Source organism: Lipomyces arxii (assembly GCF_038497795.1).
Source record: "Lipomyces arxii strain Phaff 12-163 unplaced genomic scaffold V1512scaffold_1, whole genome shotgun sequence".
Taxonomy (NCBI): domain Eukaryota; kingdom Fungi; phylum Ascomycota; class Lipomycetes; order Lipomycetales; family Lipomycetaceae; genus Lipomyces; species Lipomyces arxii.
Window position 1 is genome coordinate 433,625 of NW_027117700.1, and position 16,726 is coordinate 450,350.

The following is a 16,726-nucleotide window of genomic DNA, read 5'->3' on the forward strand; positions in this document are numbered from 1 at the left end:
AGCTACTACTGCTTTGTATGAGTATTTCGTCTGTGTGAGTACTTCTCATCGCATAAGGGTTTGGATGCGGCTTTGACATCTGGAGTAAGCGGAACATGTCCAGTTTTGGCTACATCTCACGCACCAAGAGCAAATAATGAATTGAATGGATTTGAGATTTGAGTCATGATATACTGAGTGTTGCGGAATAAAGGGAATTGGGGAATATCAACTATAGCCGAATAACTTATCACACATATACAATAATGGCAGCTGCAGCCAGTTGGACCGAGGATGTCATGGAAAGTCTTCAACTGAACCTTGGAGTTGGTAAGTATCTACATGACAACGAAGAGTTTGAAACTGACATAAAATTAGATCCTGTTTGTCGTCTTCCTGAAGAGCTTATGGCAAAGATTTTATCACGAGTTGATCTTCAGTCTCTATGGAGATGCTTACAAGTCAGTCGAGCCTGGAATACAGTTGCAATGTCAAATCCAGTCTGGTTGGCACAGTTCCAGTCTCGGAGGAAGTGGAAAGCAAAACAGCAAAGAGTTGAAGGATTAAATTGGAAAAAGATGTTTACGACACGGCACCAATTAGACGTACATTGGAAACAAGGACAGGCCAAAACGATGATGTTAAATGGGCATACTGAAAGTGTGTATTGTTTACAGTTTGACGAGTGAGAAGTTTTAGTATTGTCATTTAAACCAGCTAATTATATGAAGTGAGAAAATTGTTACTGGATCAAGAGACAGAACAGTCAGAGTCTGGTCAACTAAGACAGGTGAGCTGTTGAAGACACTTGAAGAGAATCAGCCCTCAAATGGAGAGAAGATTGGAGGTCATTTGGGATCGGTCTTGTGCTTAATATATGACAATCATTTGATGGTCTCCGGCTCAAGCGACACAACATGTATCGTATGGTCATTACCAGAATTTAAAGCTACTCATAGGCTAAGACATCATACATGCATGTGCACAGTATTGCCATTTTTGTTCTTAAACTAACAATCATATACAGCCAGAGTTTTGGATTGCACCATGAATGACCGGTTTATAGTGTCGTGTTCAAAGGACGGCACAATCGGTATACTTGACAAAAAGGTAGCAGATTATCCACTCTTACGAATCATTCAAGCATGTCAAGGTTCATTAAATGCGATTCACATGCAGCGCAACCTCATAGCAAGTGCAGGCGTTGACCGCGTCGTGCGACTGTGGCACGCGGAAACCGGCAAAGGTCTCACCAGCTTCCACGGCCATACACGCGGCCTGGCCTGCGTGCAAATTAGTCCAGATATGAGGATTGTTGTTAGTGGTGGGAATGATAATACAATACGAGTATGGGTAGGTTTTTTTTTTTTGCGGCACGTTTTAGACTGAAATGATCTAATTCTAGTAGGATGTCTGGCATCGGCAATGCGTTCGGGTATTTACCGCCCATCAAGGGCTTGTGCGGTCACTTCACATAAACGGGCATAAATGTGAGATATAATCCTTTTTTTAGCTGGTCTGTACTGACATAGGTATATAGTAATCTCAGGGAGCTACGATAAAACTATCAAAGTCTGGGATCTTGACAGCCTTACGCTGACCATGGATCTTGACCAGTTTCATAGTGCTTGGATACTGACTGCAAAAACCAATGGCAAAATGATTGTGTCTTCGTCGTTTGGACCTACACCAGTAGTGTTGGACTTTACAACCGGGCTGGACCCTAGATACATGAACTTGATTGAGTACTAAGTTAAATACATATTTGTAGTCGGAATTAGGTTCAACGTTTGTACATGACGTTTAAGAAAGTTTCTAAATCAACAATTTTTGTCCAGGAGTTATTCTAGAAGAGTATATACTACTAGAGGTATAAACAGAAATAGCCGCCAAAGTAAAGTACAAGACCCTCGTTATGAGGATTAGGGTATGTCAAGTCAGCTCCGCGTAGGTCTTCGATATTCCGCTATTTGATCCAGTAATAGTCAAACTATCTCTCTTTATAAAAACAGGTCGAGATCTACTATGGTAAGTCAGTGGACGTAATACGTAAGTAGCGTACTGATGTCATTTTTTTTAGTCTTTACGAATAATTCCCTCGGCGCCGTACTCCTCCAGTGTGCCAAAGCCAAGTGTGTCTAGCACTCAAGTTCCTGAGCTCGCCAACCACATTTTACAAGGCAAGCCGCCCGCGCCAATCACAGACTCGCTAAATTTGTCATCTGAGCAGTCATCACATCCGCTAGAAGCGCATTTGAAGAATTGGGATCAGACACAGTTTGACTTGAAGATGGAGGGGTTGCGACGTCTGTTTGGCACACACGAGCCAGTGAAGCGAGTAATGGAACTTGAGGCTTGCAACGCAAGCTTGCCGTTTTATCCTGAGGTTTTGCGACGGGCGGATGTAGCTATTTGCAACGGTGCGCCTGGTGCACGAACCGATGTTGCACGGGAGATCTTGCTGGGCCGCGATGGCATTGTTGACTGGGAAGATGTCTACGGTGGTATGTATTTACGATTGTGTTTGCTATTTTTACCGACAAATCACTTAGGTAATGAAGACACTCCGTTGGATTTCCATACAGACCTGGAACGACGTATGAAGATGTAGGTAGAAGGTAAATATAGGAATCAAGCATTAGACTTTTTATCCAAAGATCGCATAATAATTCAGGCATGGAAAATAAGCGTAATTCATGATCAATATCTACCACAACTCCATCGCAAACAAAAAGTCCGTAACCAACATCATAAGAAAAGAATAGGACCTTGATAAATCAAAACACGTGAATAAGCATATGTGAATAACATGCCGTGAGACGTATAAGTGATGCTCGCAAGTTAAATAGTACACATAAAAGCAAAAACCACAATTTCCTACGAGCAGCACTCATCTGCTGCAGAGGCCAGATTATATCCAGCAGCAATTGGCAATTTGAATAAAATCCTTTTACTACCAAAACCACGCACTCCAGTTCCAGAAACAAACTCCATTTATAATATCACGCATCCGCAGCCGCCAGAACGTTCCCGTGCATTTTCAGTCTCGCTAGTGCTAGCCACTATTTCCATTTGGCGATTGATTCGAGTACTATTGTGACTCTCCCGACGATGTCTACTAGTTCGTTCGGTTGTGTTGTGTGTTTTGTCTTTACCGCTTCGAGTGCTTGAGTTCATTCCCTCGATAGAAACTGGTCTGACAGACATGTGCAAAACGTTGTATGTGTTTGCTTGTGAAAGTTGGCTTGCTATTCATTTACATTAGTCTACATCTGTGAATTGGCGAATAAACATGAAACTCACCCCCAAGTGTGTCTTTGTCGTCTAAAAGCCGGCCGAAATGAATCAAACGAATGAATTCAGTGCTAGAAGGTCTTTCACCCCATTCTATTCAGATCAGCCATCCACTCAAATTCAGCCTCGCTGCCATCACAAACCTTCTTTCCAGTCTGTCCATATGCATTCTTTCAATGTCAACACAGTCAAACTCTCAGGTTCTCTTAATCCTAACGAGTGACCCTTCATATATTCACGGTCAATAGTCACTATTCCTCTCAGTCCAGAAACTAGTAGCAGTGTTAATGACAACGGAGAAACATTGATGGATTTGTCGTCATCGTCGACATCTTCAAGACCGGTCTCGCCGGAATCAAGCATAGCAGCCTTTGCGTTTTCCAACGACTGGTGCTGTCTGAGAGCACTTGCAGCCTTGTCTTCATCAGGTAAAGTAGAACTTGCTGAGATTGTGGTTGTCAACATAAGTGGATCAGCTGTAGGAGCGACAGCAACCGGGGTCATATCTGATCCACCAGTAGAAGCAGCTGCCATGGAAGTATAATAAACGATAATAGATCGTCTTAGATAGCTCTATTCAGTGAGAAAGACAAAAAAATAAAACGAAATCCCACACAAATAAAGTGTATAAACTATTATTGTGCTCAAGTGGCGTCACGCGCCGGGTAGATCAGAGGTATAAGAGTATGATAGTTTTTTATTTCAGTAGTGTCTCATATGCAGAGAATTTAGAGTAGAGCAGCAGAGAGGAACTGGTCAGGATTTGGTAGTCTGTTAGCGGAGATTTTTGAGTTGTTTGCGAGGCCACTTATTGATCATTCGAGATGCGACTCTATCAAAATTAGATTAAGATTCGGCTTACGTCAGCATCATATATAGCCTCACTTACAGTTGTGGCTGATATTTCAATCACGTGATATGTGCGGCGCAAATTTATATTCCCAATTCTTTCACAAAATATTCTTTACACAGAAATATCAAGAAGCAACATAGAAAGATACAATGATCCAGTAATGGCTCCAAAAAAACTGCGTCATGGCGGGCATTCAGAATCAACAAGCTCTAGTTTGCCACTTAGTACTGCTTTTGCTAGATTAAATCTACTCATAGCTCCTTCATTTAACGACTTGACTGGGCAGTCGCTGCTTAATGCCCTCGACGGTGATTTGTCTGAAGAGCTAGTCAAGTCATGGACAGAAATTGGGCAGGTGTGTTTGTGTGTTTGCTGCTTATGGCAATAGACAAGACTAAACATGGCTATAGACATCAGTTACCAGTGTTACCTATATAGAATGTACAGAGAAAATAATCAGGTTATTCGTTATCATAGACACAGATTTATTTCGTGCTCAAGCAGCGCGTTTAATCAGACTGATATTAGATCAACATCTCAAATTGATATATCGTGCCCTCTATACTCAAAGATCAGTGTCAGTCGTTCCACCATTAAGACTTTTAGCTGAAATGGCGTACTTTGGACACGGGGCATTTGCCGACGAAGTTTTTACTGCTTTTGACTTCAGCTTAAGTGTTCTTCCAAAGCTTTTCATTTCTCCTCAACAGCCGAATTCAGAAAGTTCAAAGTACAATTCCATTCGGTTTAATGCCATCAGCTTTATGCTAGCACTTTTAAATTATGGCTCCTCTACAACTATCGCTAACTTTCTCAATCGACGCAGAATAATTGTTCCTTGGTTAAAGCATGCTGCTTCTGACGTTCAATCGCAAATATATTCTACTATAATAGGATTTGTTCGAGTTGGTCTCAACCCTAAAGTTGACAAGTCAGAGAAGACAAGATTTTTTAATGAGTGGATTCTGGGGCGGATGGTAAAACTATATTGGGTGATCAAGCCTGAGAACTTGCCGACTGATGATCTCTTTTATGGACAATTAGCAATGCTGTGTGCTTATTCACAGAATGGAGTATTATTTGATGACGAAGGTTGGTACCCTCCCTCTTCGTCGAATTCACATCGTGTGCATAACCGCGTATTGCTGGCATTTATCAAAATGCTTGAGCTTAAGTTTTTGCAGAATCGGCGGTTGCTGATTCAGATTCTGGAAAAGGCGCCAGAACTTGTGGCACCTTTCACATCTTCATTGACTTCAAAATTAGAGTCAGCGATGACGGTCCAGTTTCTAAATCAATTTATAATCTATGCCCAAATCATATCTCTCGACGTTCCACAGTTCACCCAACGAAGGCTAAGGCTTGTTGCTCCACCTGCCGAAATAGTGATAGAGAACATTTTGCCTTCGCCTGTATCTAGATTGACTTTAAATTCATGTCTGCATTCCAAGTCAAGACTTCTCACGTACTTTGCTATCAACATCATCATCCAGTCATTTGAGAAACTCAAAAAGGTGTTGGAAGTTTATACTCTTTATAAGTGGGAGTCGGAAAAAGCAGTTCTTATGGAAGAGCTTGTCCGCAGGCTACCAGATATTTCACTCTGCTGGGCTACGGCTGATGTTTCTTATGGATATAACACTGGTTTCGCCATCTCCAAAGTCGCTCGATTATACGTCGAGCTGTATCCTGAGCTTGCAGAAACTGCAAACATTGACTTTACCCACAGATTAGCAAAACTTGCGCAGACTATCTCGCTCGTTTCTCTGCATGACAGGTCAATGGCGAAGGTCGAAGATCAGAGGTATTTCGCGTTGGAACTCAGTAATCTACTGGTTGTACAAAGTCAAATGCCGTTAGTTTCAAAGTTTTGGAATAATTTGGGTGCGTATAATATGTGTTTCTGTGCTCGGATGTTCTGACAATTGTTCAGATAACAAAAGTTTTTCTCCTTTTACTTATTTGGTTCAACTTGCACTTATGGTTTATGATCAAGAAGTTTTTGCAGACGTTGCTACTCTGTTGGACAAAGCTACTCGATCGACTCACTTATGGCGATTAGATGCTGCCATTTCGCCAATGCTTATACTGATAGAATCGCTAATGCTGGTTCTTGGCCACACAGCTGACGGTAAATTTAACTTAGCAGACCAAGATCACAGCTATTCTTTGTGGTATCTGATTAATGAAGCCGTTGCAAGATGCTTGCGTTCTCCATTCAAATATGTTGACAAGGCCTCCATGCTGACAATGGGCAGAAACTCCTCTATAAGTCCGTTTTTGGTTGCGTTGACAGAGCAGTGGGACTACGTAATTTCATTAAGAAAACCATCAATAGAGCCCACAAGACTGCTCTATGGGCAAGTCGGTAGAATTGTGGTTATGTTTTGCATGGCTGGAGAAGACCGGATTGCCGCGAAGGCATTACTAACGGAAACACCGCGATACCTGCATGGCGGAGAAACCCAAGACTACTTAGTGCCGTCTGACTCGACGCCGTTAAGCAGAGATGCGCTGGAAGATTATCGTGGACTTTTGTTGAAAGATCTTGATGAAGAATTGTCACTGAGTTTCAACTTCAATGCTATTTGTCAAGGGATATCTCCTGACTTAGTTTACGATGACGTTACTACTTGGGCAAGACATGGGGTTGCAGCCTTACAGCATGATCGGTATAGGTACAAACTGACGCTGTTTTGCATAATCCGAGAAGTGAGCGTCAAGTTTGTGGATACAGGGGATAGACCGGCAACTCAGTTGCATAAAGTATTCAGTTATATCAGACCTAGCAATTCGTTCGAGCGATCAATCTTCATGAAAACTGTCATCTTTGCTCCGTACTGGAAACCTTTGCTCTACAGTGCTGCTGATGCTAAGTTACCAAAGAATGCTAGAAAGGCAAAGCTTGAGTTTACTCAAGGGTTCCTTAAATTTGTGTTACTGATGTGGAATTGGGAATCGGACTTTAAATTTATAAACGACGTTGGGTTTTTGCATGACTATGTCATTTCATTGCTTTCGTTACTACGGAAATCGAACAAGGTTAGTTTACGAGAGCTAGGTGTTGCAACTGCTAATTGGTGTAGCTTTTCAGATATTTCCAAGAAAGTTTCCACATTTTGAACCTTGAGACTCTTCGACGATTGATTATAAAAAGTTTACAATCTGAAGATGAGAAAGAAGCTGGACGCGTTTGTGCAGTGTTGTTGCCCGCCATTTTAAACAAAGAGGGAGCATCGACGTTCAACAAGGTACAAACAGAAGCTCTTGTTAGGCTTCATTTTGTTTCCCCAGACTTGCTTCTAGATGGGCCTCAGGCTGCGTTAGTGATTGCTGCGGAAAGTAAATTTTATCCATCTGCGGAAAGTTTGTCATATTTAGGCGACGTTTTTGAGCAATACGAGGAACGTCGGATTGCGTTGCTGCAAGGCTTAATGAGTGTGTCACCACATTTCTGCAACTGCGCTGTGAATACGCTTTACGAAAAAGGTATTCGACTTGACTCATCCGAACTTTGTAAGTTTGCAATTCAAATTGCACGCTGCTGTGACGAAAATCGCACATTTGTTTCCCAGAATTTTGACTTAACGAACTCTGAAAACGTGAAGAGAGTCGTATTGCAGGCATTGGAGAAAGGTTGTTTAGACAATTTGAGTGACGAAATGTTGAGTAAGTTTCTGTCTATTAAACTTGACCAGGATGGGATGGATCTATTTTACAGAACTCTGATTAAAGGCCGATCAAAGTTGCTTGCAGTTGGACCACTGAAACTTTATCAGAATTTGGCTATGTTTGCCTACGATAATGAGCAAATCCAAGCAGATGTATTGCAATACATGAAACAGGCGATTGCGCAAATCACGAGATATTTGTCTGAGTCGGTCGGGTCTATAGCGCCCAGCCGTCGTAAGATCATTGACGTATCCACTCAAGTTTTGTTGGCTTGGTCTCGCAAGCTTACACTTGGCAAGATTGTGAACCCTGCGATCTTTGCAGGTCTCGACCGCTGGCCGACTGACGGCAGTGTGATTGAGTTTGTGCAGAGTTTGATTATGTCGGTTGGCAACAAGAAAGATTTGGAATATGTGAAACTCTTGCAGATGATTATCGAAAATACAAATCTGTACAAGTCATGCGAAGCAAACCTGTTGAGTCGGATGATTGAAATTATACACACTTTATATTTCTGTGATTCTAATGCACATAAGGATCCACATATCGCAAGCCAGCTGGTTATGTTGTACGACGGAACTACTAGTGAGAGCCAGCAGCTATTACTGCAGGTTTTGTATTGGATGGATGCGGTAGTGAATCTGAACAGCGCATTAAATGCTACTTTGTACTCCTTCAAACAGGATACACATCAGAACTCGGGGTTTTTAGTCAGCCGACTGGCTAACGAATTGGAACTCTCATTTTCTGGTCGGCGATTTGGTAGTAGCATTAAGTACATTCCGCTGCTACTAAAGTTTGATATTACGCCTATTTCGTCGCCGGACAGACTAGATGCGAATTTTGACAAAAGAAGTGTTCCTTTGGCGTACGACCCGTGGTTTGCACTGCCTGCGATCATGGATATGTCACTGCGTCAGCTCATGGATCTAAAACAGCTGGCCACAAACCATTGCATTGGATACGTCATTATGTGTCTGAGTGGTAGCGGCCAGGTGTACACAATGGCGAGACAAGTATTATTGCAGCTCATCACGATGGCAGAGGTTTGTTTAAAAATTTTGGTGTAAAGTGTAGTGACTGACATTATGGTAGACGTCTCGATACAGAGAGCGCGATTTGCTCAGACTTCTTCTTTATAAAGTGCATTATTTGTGTGAAGACTTTGAAGTCGCAGGTCAGTCGGGCAAGATTCCGCACGCGGTCAGGGCTGCACTGGCGAACTTAGTCTCGGTCGTGATTAATCCCGGTCATTTCTTGTTTGAGCAGGCAATCCGGTATATCACGCAGGCACCATTTATTAAGCTCGCAGATACCCCGCAGCAGATGGAAATTCCGCTGTACCGTACCTTGATCCCATCAACAGACTACAACAACTACGTCAAGGAAACTAACTGGATGATCAACGTTTTGCTTATGGGTCTGCTTTCGGACGAAGACGTGGCTATGTATGAGCGGCAGTTTGTGTTTGAAACCGTGCAGACCGTCGCTGGTAGTGCGTACGCGGCCAAGTCGACTAAGAAGTTGGTGGACGAGTTGCTTGTGAAAGCCAAATCCCTATGTGAAGAGGAGTAACGAAACTGTGTATCAAACAGAACAATGGGACCATGTAGTGTCCATTTTTTTTTTTAAAAAAAGGAGACCCTGAGATTCAAATACTATGACGGCTGTGGGTTGATTAAAACTCAATCTATATAAGGTATAGTTCAACAACGAGGCCATTAACGACTTGGTCGTATATCAATCATAATACCGCGGGCGACTTGTTAAATGTTGTCTAGCTTAGCTTCACAACCCAATAATTTAAAAACCACAAGGGTATAATGCACTATTGGTGCTGTTGCCTTACAGGCAGAGACTTGTTGATATTAGAGTTTCGCGTGATTTTTCTTTCCCGCATTGTGCAAAGTGCGGCTTGCGGCTCGTGCAAAATTGACTTCTTAAGCTCAGGGGTCGCAAGTTACTATCAGTTTGACTTTTTTATTCTTGCCGTAAACTTATTTTACATCTCGCAGTTCGAAGGCAAAACAACAGACTGTTATAGTAAGCCGCGTAGTAGGTGAATACGCAATTCTAAAATAAATCTTGCAAGGTCGTTATATATACAAACTGCGTATCGCCGGAAATCGAAAAAAGGTAAATGACCAGCACTCAACCATGCCTAACACCAAATAGCTTGAACAAAACCTATTCCTGACCGACGGTATATTGATTGTTTTGCAAAGTCTTAATATGAGAATGGACACGTATAAATAAGTATCTTATTGCGGACATGTGCTATGGAGAAATACGTATGGCATAGCAACCATATTTGAAAGACTCAGAAAATCTGCTGGTAAGTATTTGACGGAAGCAATATCTTTATTTTTTTGTGCGCGACTAGAGCGTTTTGTCTTGTGCCTTTAGCCTTTTTCACACTTTGTCCCTTATCACTTAGCAGCTTGGTTCGTGACCTTTGGTTTTGGCATTGTCCTGAGGGATCAATTTAGCTTTCGTCTAGCCCGTGACCTTTTCTCAACAAAGCCTTCTCGACAGCCTCTTCCAGCATTTTGTCTCTTTGCAAATCTGTCATGGCGGCTATGGTCACCTTGAGTTCTTCCCAACGTTTAAGGCGTAAGAACTGTTTAACATCGGCTGTATACCTCTTAGAACGAATTCCAGAATGTCACAAGTCTGCTGTGTAACATCCTTGACCGTATTTGTTTCGTTATAACTGTAGGAAAATCTCTCTTGGAGTAAAGAACCTATTTGATCGACAGATTTCACCAGAATTTGCTAAAGGTTATCTTCGAATGCTGCGTCAGCGGCGATCGTAAACTGAAGTTGTTCAGAATAAAGACAGCGTGACTCTTGTAGAAAATGTGCGCGTTGATATGCCCGGTCAGTTAGAAACGCATCCGACAAGCACCAACCAGCGTCCAAGACGCTGAAGCCCTTCAGGCTAACACCAGGAAATGATAAAATACTACTTATTAAAATATTAGTTAATAAATATTACTTATTAAATATTACTTATTAAATACAGAGTCCACTGGTTTAGCCATAAAAGTAGCCAAGCGCTTCTTGTTCTTCTGTAGTCTCGTTTCACTAATAAAGGCAGTACGGTAAAATCAAATTATGTAATCATTAAATAATTTGTGGATTCGCGCAAACAGTTTTCGTGCTTCGATTCTGCAAAAGTTGTAATTGGCAAGTTACCTTTGAAGTCAGTTGTGAAAGACGTACCATCAAGGAGGTCGGCTCTAAATAGCGTCGTGGCTGCTGGGATTGACATCTTGACTGTAAATGTCGGTCTATTCAAGAACGCACTGCACATTAGAATTTTAACAATTGAGTCAAAAGATAAATGGACAAAGCTGCAGTATCACGAAGCAACTACCAAGTGTAAACCACGTCTAGCTTATAAGCGAGATGCCATAAGTCCAGGACCTTTCAGTATCTACATCCTCTAGCTACTAATTTCACAAACAGCTAGTATATATGAATCTTATCAGCAGCTGGTCGCTACATGCTAGACAAAATTACAATAAACACAGAATAGAAATCGCGGCTTAGCATAATGCTTTTCTCACAAGACGCGACAGTAGGGGCGGAACTCAATGGCCTAAATGCAGTACACTCCACGGACAGCCTCGATAGCATCAAACAAATTTCGTCGAACGCATCGAATAAAACACGATGCCAACACAAAATATTCTTATAGTTCGTTACCAAGCTAATAAACCAGTATCAACACTACAGCGCGACGGCACATCAAATTTCGTTCTAAATCGTTCACTTCCGTTATAGAATGCCCTAAACCGAAGACACTTGCCCGTTTAGGCAACATATCTCACGCGCCTGTCATCATGACGGTCATGAGATACTGACAAAGATTGGTAAGTACAAATAGTTATCAGCGCTGTCATTGTCGTATTTCAATTTTTACAAGGCGAAAACGAAAGCTGACTTGAAAAATTATATATGACTTCAACTGATAGAAGTTTGACGTTAGTAGTCACGGGAGCGACCGGGTTTCTGGGACGAGCTATAGTTGAGGAGCTTGAGTCCCGGAATTCGAAGTGGAATGTTGTTGGGACAGGTAGGCCATTTTGATGGTGTTTTTTGAAAGTTATATCAACATGTAGGTCTTGGACGAGCGTTTCCGCCTACAATATCGCTGGATCTGACGAATGGCCCACATATGACTAAAATCATCACTGATTTAAAGTTTGTTCTTACAAGAGTTGCAATTTGCAAAAGTTAATATAGCGAATAAGACCTGACATTATAATTCACTCTGCTGCCGAGCGAAGGCCAGACGTGGCTGCAAAAGATCCTGGCGCTTTATACGAGGTTAATGTTGCGGCATCTGCGGAACTGGCCAAATTGACTTCCAAACTTAGTGTGCCGATGATATATGTTTCGACTGGTATGTGTATTGCGTTTAAGTATTAACTGTGCGTTAACGACTAGATTATGTATTTGACGGCACCAACTCTCCATATGAACCAGAAGATGATACAAAGTATGCTATGATCTCACATGTTCTGCTGTACCTAACATTTCTAGCCCGACAAACGTTTACGGAATATCTAAACGAGATGGCGAAGTTGAAGTATTGAAATATAACGAAAAGGCCTTAGTTTTGCGGGTACCAGTAAGTCTATTGCTGCTCGTTTGTGGTGTCACAATTAACATAACTCAGGCATTGTAAGAGTGCAATTATCAAACGAACTTTTAATTTCTAACAAGACAAGATATGGCGAGGTCGAGACAAGCTCGGAGTCATCTATCAATGTGCTGCTTGAAATTGTGCTTGTAAGTTGAGTTGAATCACGATTTATATGCCTAATACTGACCGGTTATAGAATGTTTCTCGTCAGACAGAAGTCAAGATGGACAATTGGCAAATACGATATCCAACGTATGGACTCCTTTAATAGTAAGGCGCTGGGCTAACAGATCAGAAACACAAAGGATGTTGGCCGTGTGATTACGGATCTGTCAGGTATATAAAGTGAGTACTGCAGTACGAAATCTTCTAATCAGCTTAGTGATGCTGCTTGATAAGCCGGACACCGTCCCTCCAATCCTTCATTTCAGTGCATCTCAGAAATTTACAAAGTATGTTTTTTTTCGCGGTAAAAGCCTAGACTGCTAACAAAGACTAGGTACGACATATGTAAGATATTTGGCGAACTTCTAGGTGTACCAATCTTTCATCTGAAGCCGGTCAATACCAACGACCACGCGCAACATGGCGTCATGCGGCCTTACGATTGCTATCTTTCCAGTAAAAAGCTGGAATCACTCGGGGTTAGTATCAAAACTGCTGACTTTGTTCAATGGTGGCGGAAAGAATTATTACCGGCGCGGCGTTAAATAATCAGCAAATGTATCAATTATTACTCCCATAGCAATATAAACACCAGAACTATTAACGCTTCATCATCATTATCATCACATGTCTTATTTGGAATTCGGCATATCGCCCATGTCGTCATCCAGCGACAGTTTGAAATCCTGCCAGTCAATGTCATCGTCTCCTATAGCCAACGGCCGATCGAAACCATATAGTCCGTCATCCCCAACCGCAAAGTCTTTCAGGTCGTCTTCAATGAAGTCATTATTTGGAAATTTAAGCATTTGGTTAAGCTTACGATCCATGCTCGTCATGCCATTTTTGTCTCTCGGATGAAAATAATCTGCCAGATTTCCAGTTCTTAGTTGTTGATCTAAAGCATTGTAGTCCAATGATTCAAAGTCTTCTGGAAAAAATGGCAATTCTAGACAGTCAGTTTGTTTCACATAAACTATAATCCATACCTATAGCTCGCGGTGGCATGTACTCAATATCAGGCAATTCTTCCACCACGACAGCGGCGGGAACACTTGCAGACTGAGGCACCACGTCTTGTCGAACAATCTGTTTGGTGCGCCGTCGTCCTGATGTTTGCTTGATTGCAGATTTTTGTTTGGTAGGCAAGCCGGTTATATTTGGCCGCACATTTGCATCTTTTCCGCCTAGTGGTACTCGATTTTCTGTTACAATATCAGTCCCTATCTATCTTTCTAAAAAAAAATGACCACTGTACCGTTAGGAGTTTTGAATTTTGAACTTGTGTCTTGTAAAACTGATTTTCCAGGATTCTGATAGACGTTAATATTCTCTTTTGGTTTCGTGGCAAATGGTGTTCTCATTACACCAGCTTTGCGCTGAAAAGGCGTCTTTGGGGGTCCTTTCAGAGGGCCATTATAAGACAATGTTTGATTTTCTTTATCTTGAAATATTGAAGTCATACCAGTTTGTGTTTTTACTTAATGGGAAGGTTAGGTTGTCTTCAGTTTGGTGTGAATATATAGGTGTGAATTAGGAAATGTAGGTTTGTTTACTGTACACCGAAATGATTTAATGATTAAACTAGAGCAGTACACTCCAATCTTTGTTTCTATACAAACAACTTTTTATTACAATAGAATATAAAGCAGAAATACTATTATCACCCCTTTTTATTATCGAAACTTACACGTTAAAAGTGCAGAATCGGTTGCAGTAAGGAATCGCGGTTAGTCGACAGTTACCACGGCAACCATCAGTCACGTGATATTTTAGCGCGCTTCTCCCTTTCTAACGTGGCTTACGACGACGACGTACAATTCTTTGACCTGATTGAATCCGTCAACGAACGCTTCAAAAAATTCGCAATCTTTTGATTTCAATTTAAAAGCAGAAACTCTACGTGATTTCAACAAATAAATATATTTCACAATGGCTACTATGATGGATAAGCTTAAGGAGGTACGTCTTTACGCTCCCTTGATTCGGAATCTGTGCTACGGAGGATGAAGCGCAATTGATCAATTCATGACTAACTTGATACATAAAGAGAATTAGTACCCTGCGGTTGGAGGCAGAGTCTGCCCAGGACAAGGCCGAGGAGGCCATGTCTAAAGTCAAGACCCTTGAGCAAGACATCATGTCCAAGGAGCAGGAGATCACGTCGCTCAGCCACAAGAACACGTTGCTTGAGACCGAGGTCGAGAAGCTCGAGAAGCAATTGTCGGACGCAAAGAGTGCTGCAGAGGACGGTGCTGCTTCTAACTCTGCTAACGAGAGCTTGTCGAAGAAAGTCAGCCAGCTTGAAGAAGAGCTTGAAACTGCAGACAAGAATCTGAGAGAAACAACGGAGAAGTACGCGTCAAAGACATATTTTTATCTATGGTTACAATACTGATCACTTTAGGTTGCGTGTTACAGATGTTAAGGCTGACCAATATGAACGCAAGGTTACCAGCCTTGAAGCCGAGTGCGACTCGTGGGAGAAGAAGTTTGAAGAAATGTCGGTCAACTATAACAAGGCCAAGGAGGAACTCGAGGAGATAAATAAGCAGTTGGAGGCCTTCTGAAAAACTTACGATTAAATACGAACACGTTGATGATTGGCCATGAAGTTTTATAATTCGAGAGATTTCACAATTAGTTATATATGATTTGCACATTTAGTCGCAATAAGATTTATTGTTATTTGTTCACTCATTTGGAAGGTTCATTCTACTGTTCCTTCACTTATTTAATTGATTTGATAAATCCATTGTGCCAATGCAATATCCGTTTGACATACTATCAAAAAACGCCGGATGTACACACTAGAAACATTGTACATACATTTTAAAAAATACTTCCCTCGAAACTGCCCGCAAATTTACACCGCATCGTTTTCATCACACTATTCCCGATCGTCGTCCAGAAAACCGTCCAGGTATTGACTGGGAACTCGCTGGCCTGGCTGTGGCGGTACATTAAGACTGGAGATCGGTCTCGGATAGCTCGCAGGACTTGAGGATCGCTGGTTTGCTGGTAGAGTACCAATTCTTTGCTGTCCAAGACTTGTACTAGATGTAGCCCCGTTATTCAAACCATAGTATCCGGTTGGCATGTATGTCGAATTTCGAGCCGGTCCAACACCTGTCAAATGGGACGGAGTATTAGTTGCCGCAGACATACCCATAGCACCAGCAGTTGGTGAGTAAAACGAAGATGTATTGAAAGATGGGCCACTAGCAGGCAGTGCCAAATCGTCGTACATACTCGTCGGCCGAACAGCAGTCGCAATACGACCAGACGATGTGAGTTGGTCAAGTGAAACGGAACTGCCAACCGGGGCAGTATAAAACGGTCCAATCGAGCCGCTACCAGCCTGGCGGTTGTGGAACTTGCTGAAAAATCCACCATTAGAACGACCGGATGCAGTGCCGGTCTTTCCCTCAACCCCATATGACGCAACGGTCGATGCCTGAATAGATTTGTGCAACAAGTAGGCGACTAGTCCGCGCCATGCTAGAACAGCAAGAGCCAGACCACCAATGACGGCGCCGACAGCAATAAAAACAGTTCCTTCAGGAGCAGTAGATTCTTTTAAAAATGGGTTATTGCTTGTGTCCGGAATGATCGGTGTAGGATACGCGATCGTAGCCGTAGTAGATGAGCTGGCAGCGGTAATTTTAAATGTCGGTAAAGCGACCTGACGTGAGTTGTCTTGTGTATTCGAGGCTGTAATTACAATACTCGACCGAGATGTTGTCGTACTTGATGTTGATGTTATTGAACTTGTATCAGCACTTTGCGTATTAGAAGCTGTTCTCTGAGAGAGCACCTGTCCAAACAGACAGACTAGGAGAAGAAAGTATTTCATGGTGAAGGTGTGAAGATGAAAAGCAGAGTAGATACTATCCTAAGCAATCAAATTAGCATAGAATGAAATACCACCACAACTGACGTACCAGAACAAAGAATAAAAACTAATGACGTGATCTGGTCAGAAACACAAATGAGTGTTGAATCCACGTACGTATTAACCCTATAGAGAGTGGTATTGACGTTGATATTTTGTATGGAAAAGTCGGAATCTCAGTAACCAAAAAGAGGTAAACAAATCGAAGAGCGCC

At 42.0% G+C, this 16,726-nt stretch overlaps 8 protein-coding genes across 8 annotated transcripts; 5 read left to right on the top strand and 3 right to left on the bottom strand.

Annotated features, from left to right (window-relative positions):
• Positions 1-23: 23 nt before the first annotated feature.
• On the top strand, positions 24-1,907 carry V1512DRAFT_273229 (WD40-repeat-containing domain protein). The gene is made up of 6 exons (XM_066917720.1): positions 24-309; positions 358-664; positions 711-955; positions 1,007-1,332; positions 1,388-1,469; positions 1,520-1,907. Exons 1-6 carry the CDS (start codon positions 246-248, stop codon positions 1,729-1,731), a joined length of 1,236 nt encoding a protein of 411 aa, XP_066774109.1. The 5' UTR covers positions 24-245; the 3' UTR covers positions 1,732-1,907.
• A 48-nt stretch (positions 1,908-1,955) lies between these two features.
• V1512DRAFT_256126 (uncharacterized protein) lies at positions 1,956-2,773 on the top strand. Its single transcript, XM_066914949.1, has 3 exons — positions 1,956-2,007; positions 2,060-2,483; positions 2,532-2,773. The coding sequence occupies exons 1-3, from the start codon at positions 2,005-2,007 to the stop codon at positions 2,588-2,590; spliced, it is 486 nt and encodes a 161-aa protein (XP_066774110.1). The 5' UTR covers positions 1,956-2,004; the 3' UTR covers positions 2,591-2,773.
• A 200-nt stretch (positions 2,774-2,973) lies between these two features.
• V1512DRAFT_200944 (uncharacterized protein) lies at positions 2,974-3,777 on the bottom strand (the record flags this gene model as incomplete). Its single annotated transcript, XM_066913209.1, has 3 exons — positions 2,974-3,227; positions 3,283-3,366; positions 3,417-3,777. The coding sequence occupies 3 exons, from the start codon at positions 3,775-3,777 to the stop codon at positions 2,974-2,976; spliced, it is 699 nt and encodes a 232-aa protein (XP_066774111.1).
• Positions 3,778-8,178: 4,401 nt separating this feature from the next.
• On the top strand, positions 8,179-9,373 carry V1512DRAFT_269019 (uncharacterized protein; the record flags this gene model as incomplete). The annotated part of the gene is made up of 2 exons (XM_066917553.1): positions 8,179-8,844; positions 8,894-9,373. The coding sequence occupies 2 exons, from the start codon at positions 8,179-8,181 to the stop codon at positions 9,371-9,373; spliced, it is 1,146 nt and encodes a 381-aa protein (XP_066774112.1).
• A 2,388-nt stretch (positions 9,374-11,761) lies between these two features.
• Positions 11,762-13,162, top strand: V1512DRAFT_200834 (uncharacterized protein; the record flags this gene model as incomplete). The annotated part of the gene is made up of 10 exons (XM_066913206.1): positions 11,762-11,879; positions 11,926-12,007; positions 12,058-12,209; positions 12,254-12,305; positions 12,350-12,441; positions 12,498-12,598; positions 12,649-12,704; positions 12,748-12,788; positions 12,835-12,904; positions 12,952-13,162. 10 exons carry the CDS (start codon positions 11,762-11,764, stop codon positions 13,160-13,162), a joined length of 975 nt encoding a protein of 324 aa, XP_066774113.1.
• Positions 13,163-13,167: 5 nt separating this feature from the next.
• On the bottom strand, positions 13,168-14,137 carry V1512DRAFT_256141 (uncharacterized protein). The gene is made up of 3 exons (XM_066914950.1): positions 13,876-14,137; positions 13,607-13,822; positions 13,168-13,566 (listed from the first exon to the last, which is right to left on the bottom strand). The coding sequence occupies exons 1-3, from the start codon at positions 14,078-14,080 to the stop codon at positions 13,250-13,252; spliced, it is 738 nt and encodes a 245-aa protein (XP_066774114.1). The 5' UTR covers positions 14,081-14,137; the 3' UTR covers positions 13,168-13,249.
• A 292-nt stretch (positions 14,138-14,429) lies between these two features.
• On the top strand, positions 14,430-15,485 carry V1512DRAFT_256143 (tropomyosin). The gene is made up of 3 exons (XM_066914951.1): positions 14,430-14,579; positions 14,668-14,972; positions 15,025-15,485. Exons 1-3 carry the CDS (start codon positions 14,550-14,552, stop codon positions 15,185-15,187), a joined length of 498 nt encoding a protein of 165 aa, XP_066774115.1. The 5' UTR covers positions 14,430-14,549; the 3' UTR covers positions 15,188-15,485.
• V1512DRAFT_218352 (uncharacterized protein) lies at positions 15,224-16,705 on the bottom strand. Its single transcript, XM_066913624.1, has 2 exons — positions 16,562-16,705; positions 15,224-16,512 (listed from the first exon to the last, which is right to left on the bottom strand). The coding sequence occupies exon 2, from the start codon at positions 16,471-16,473 to the stop codon at positions 15,508-15,510; it is 966 nt and encodes a 321-aa protein (XP_066774116.1). The 5' UTR covers positions 16,474-16,512; positions 16,562-16,705; the 3' UTR covers positions 15,224-15,507.
• Positions 16,706-16,726: the final 21 nt, after the last annotated feature.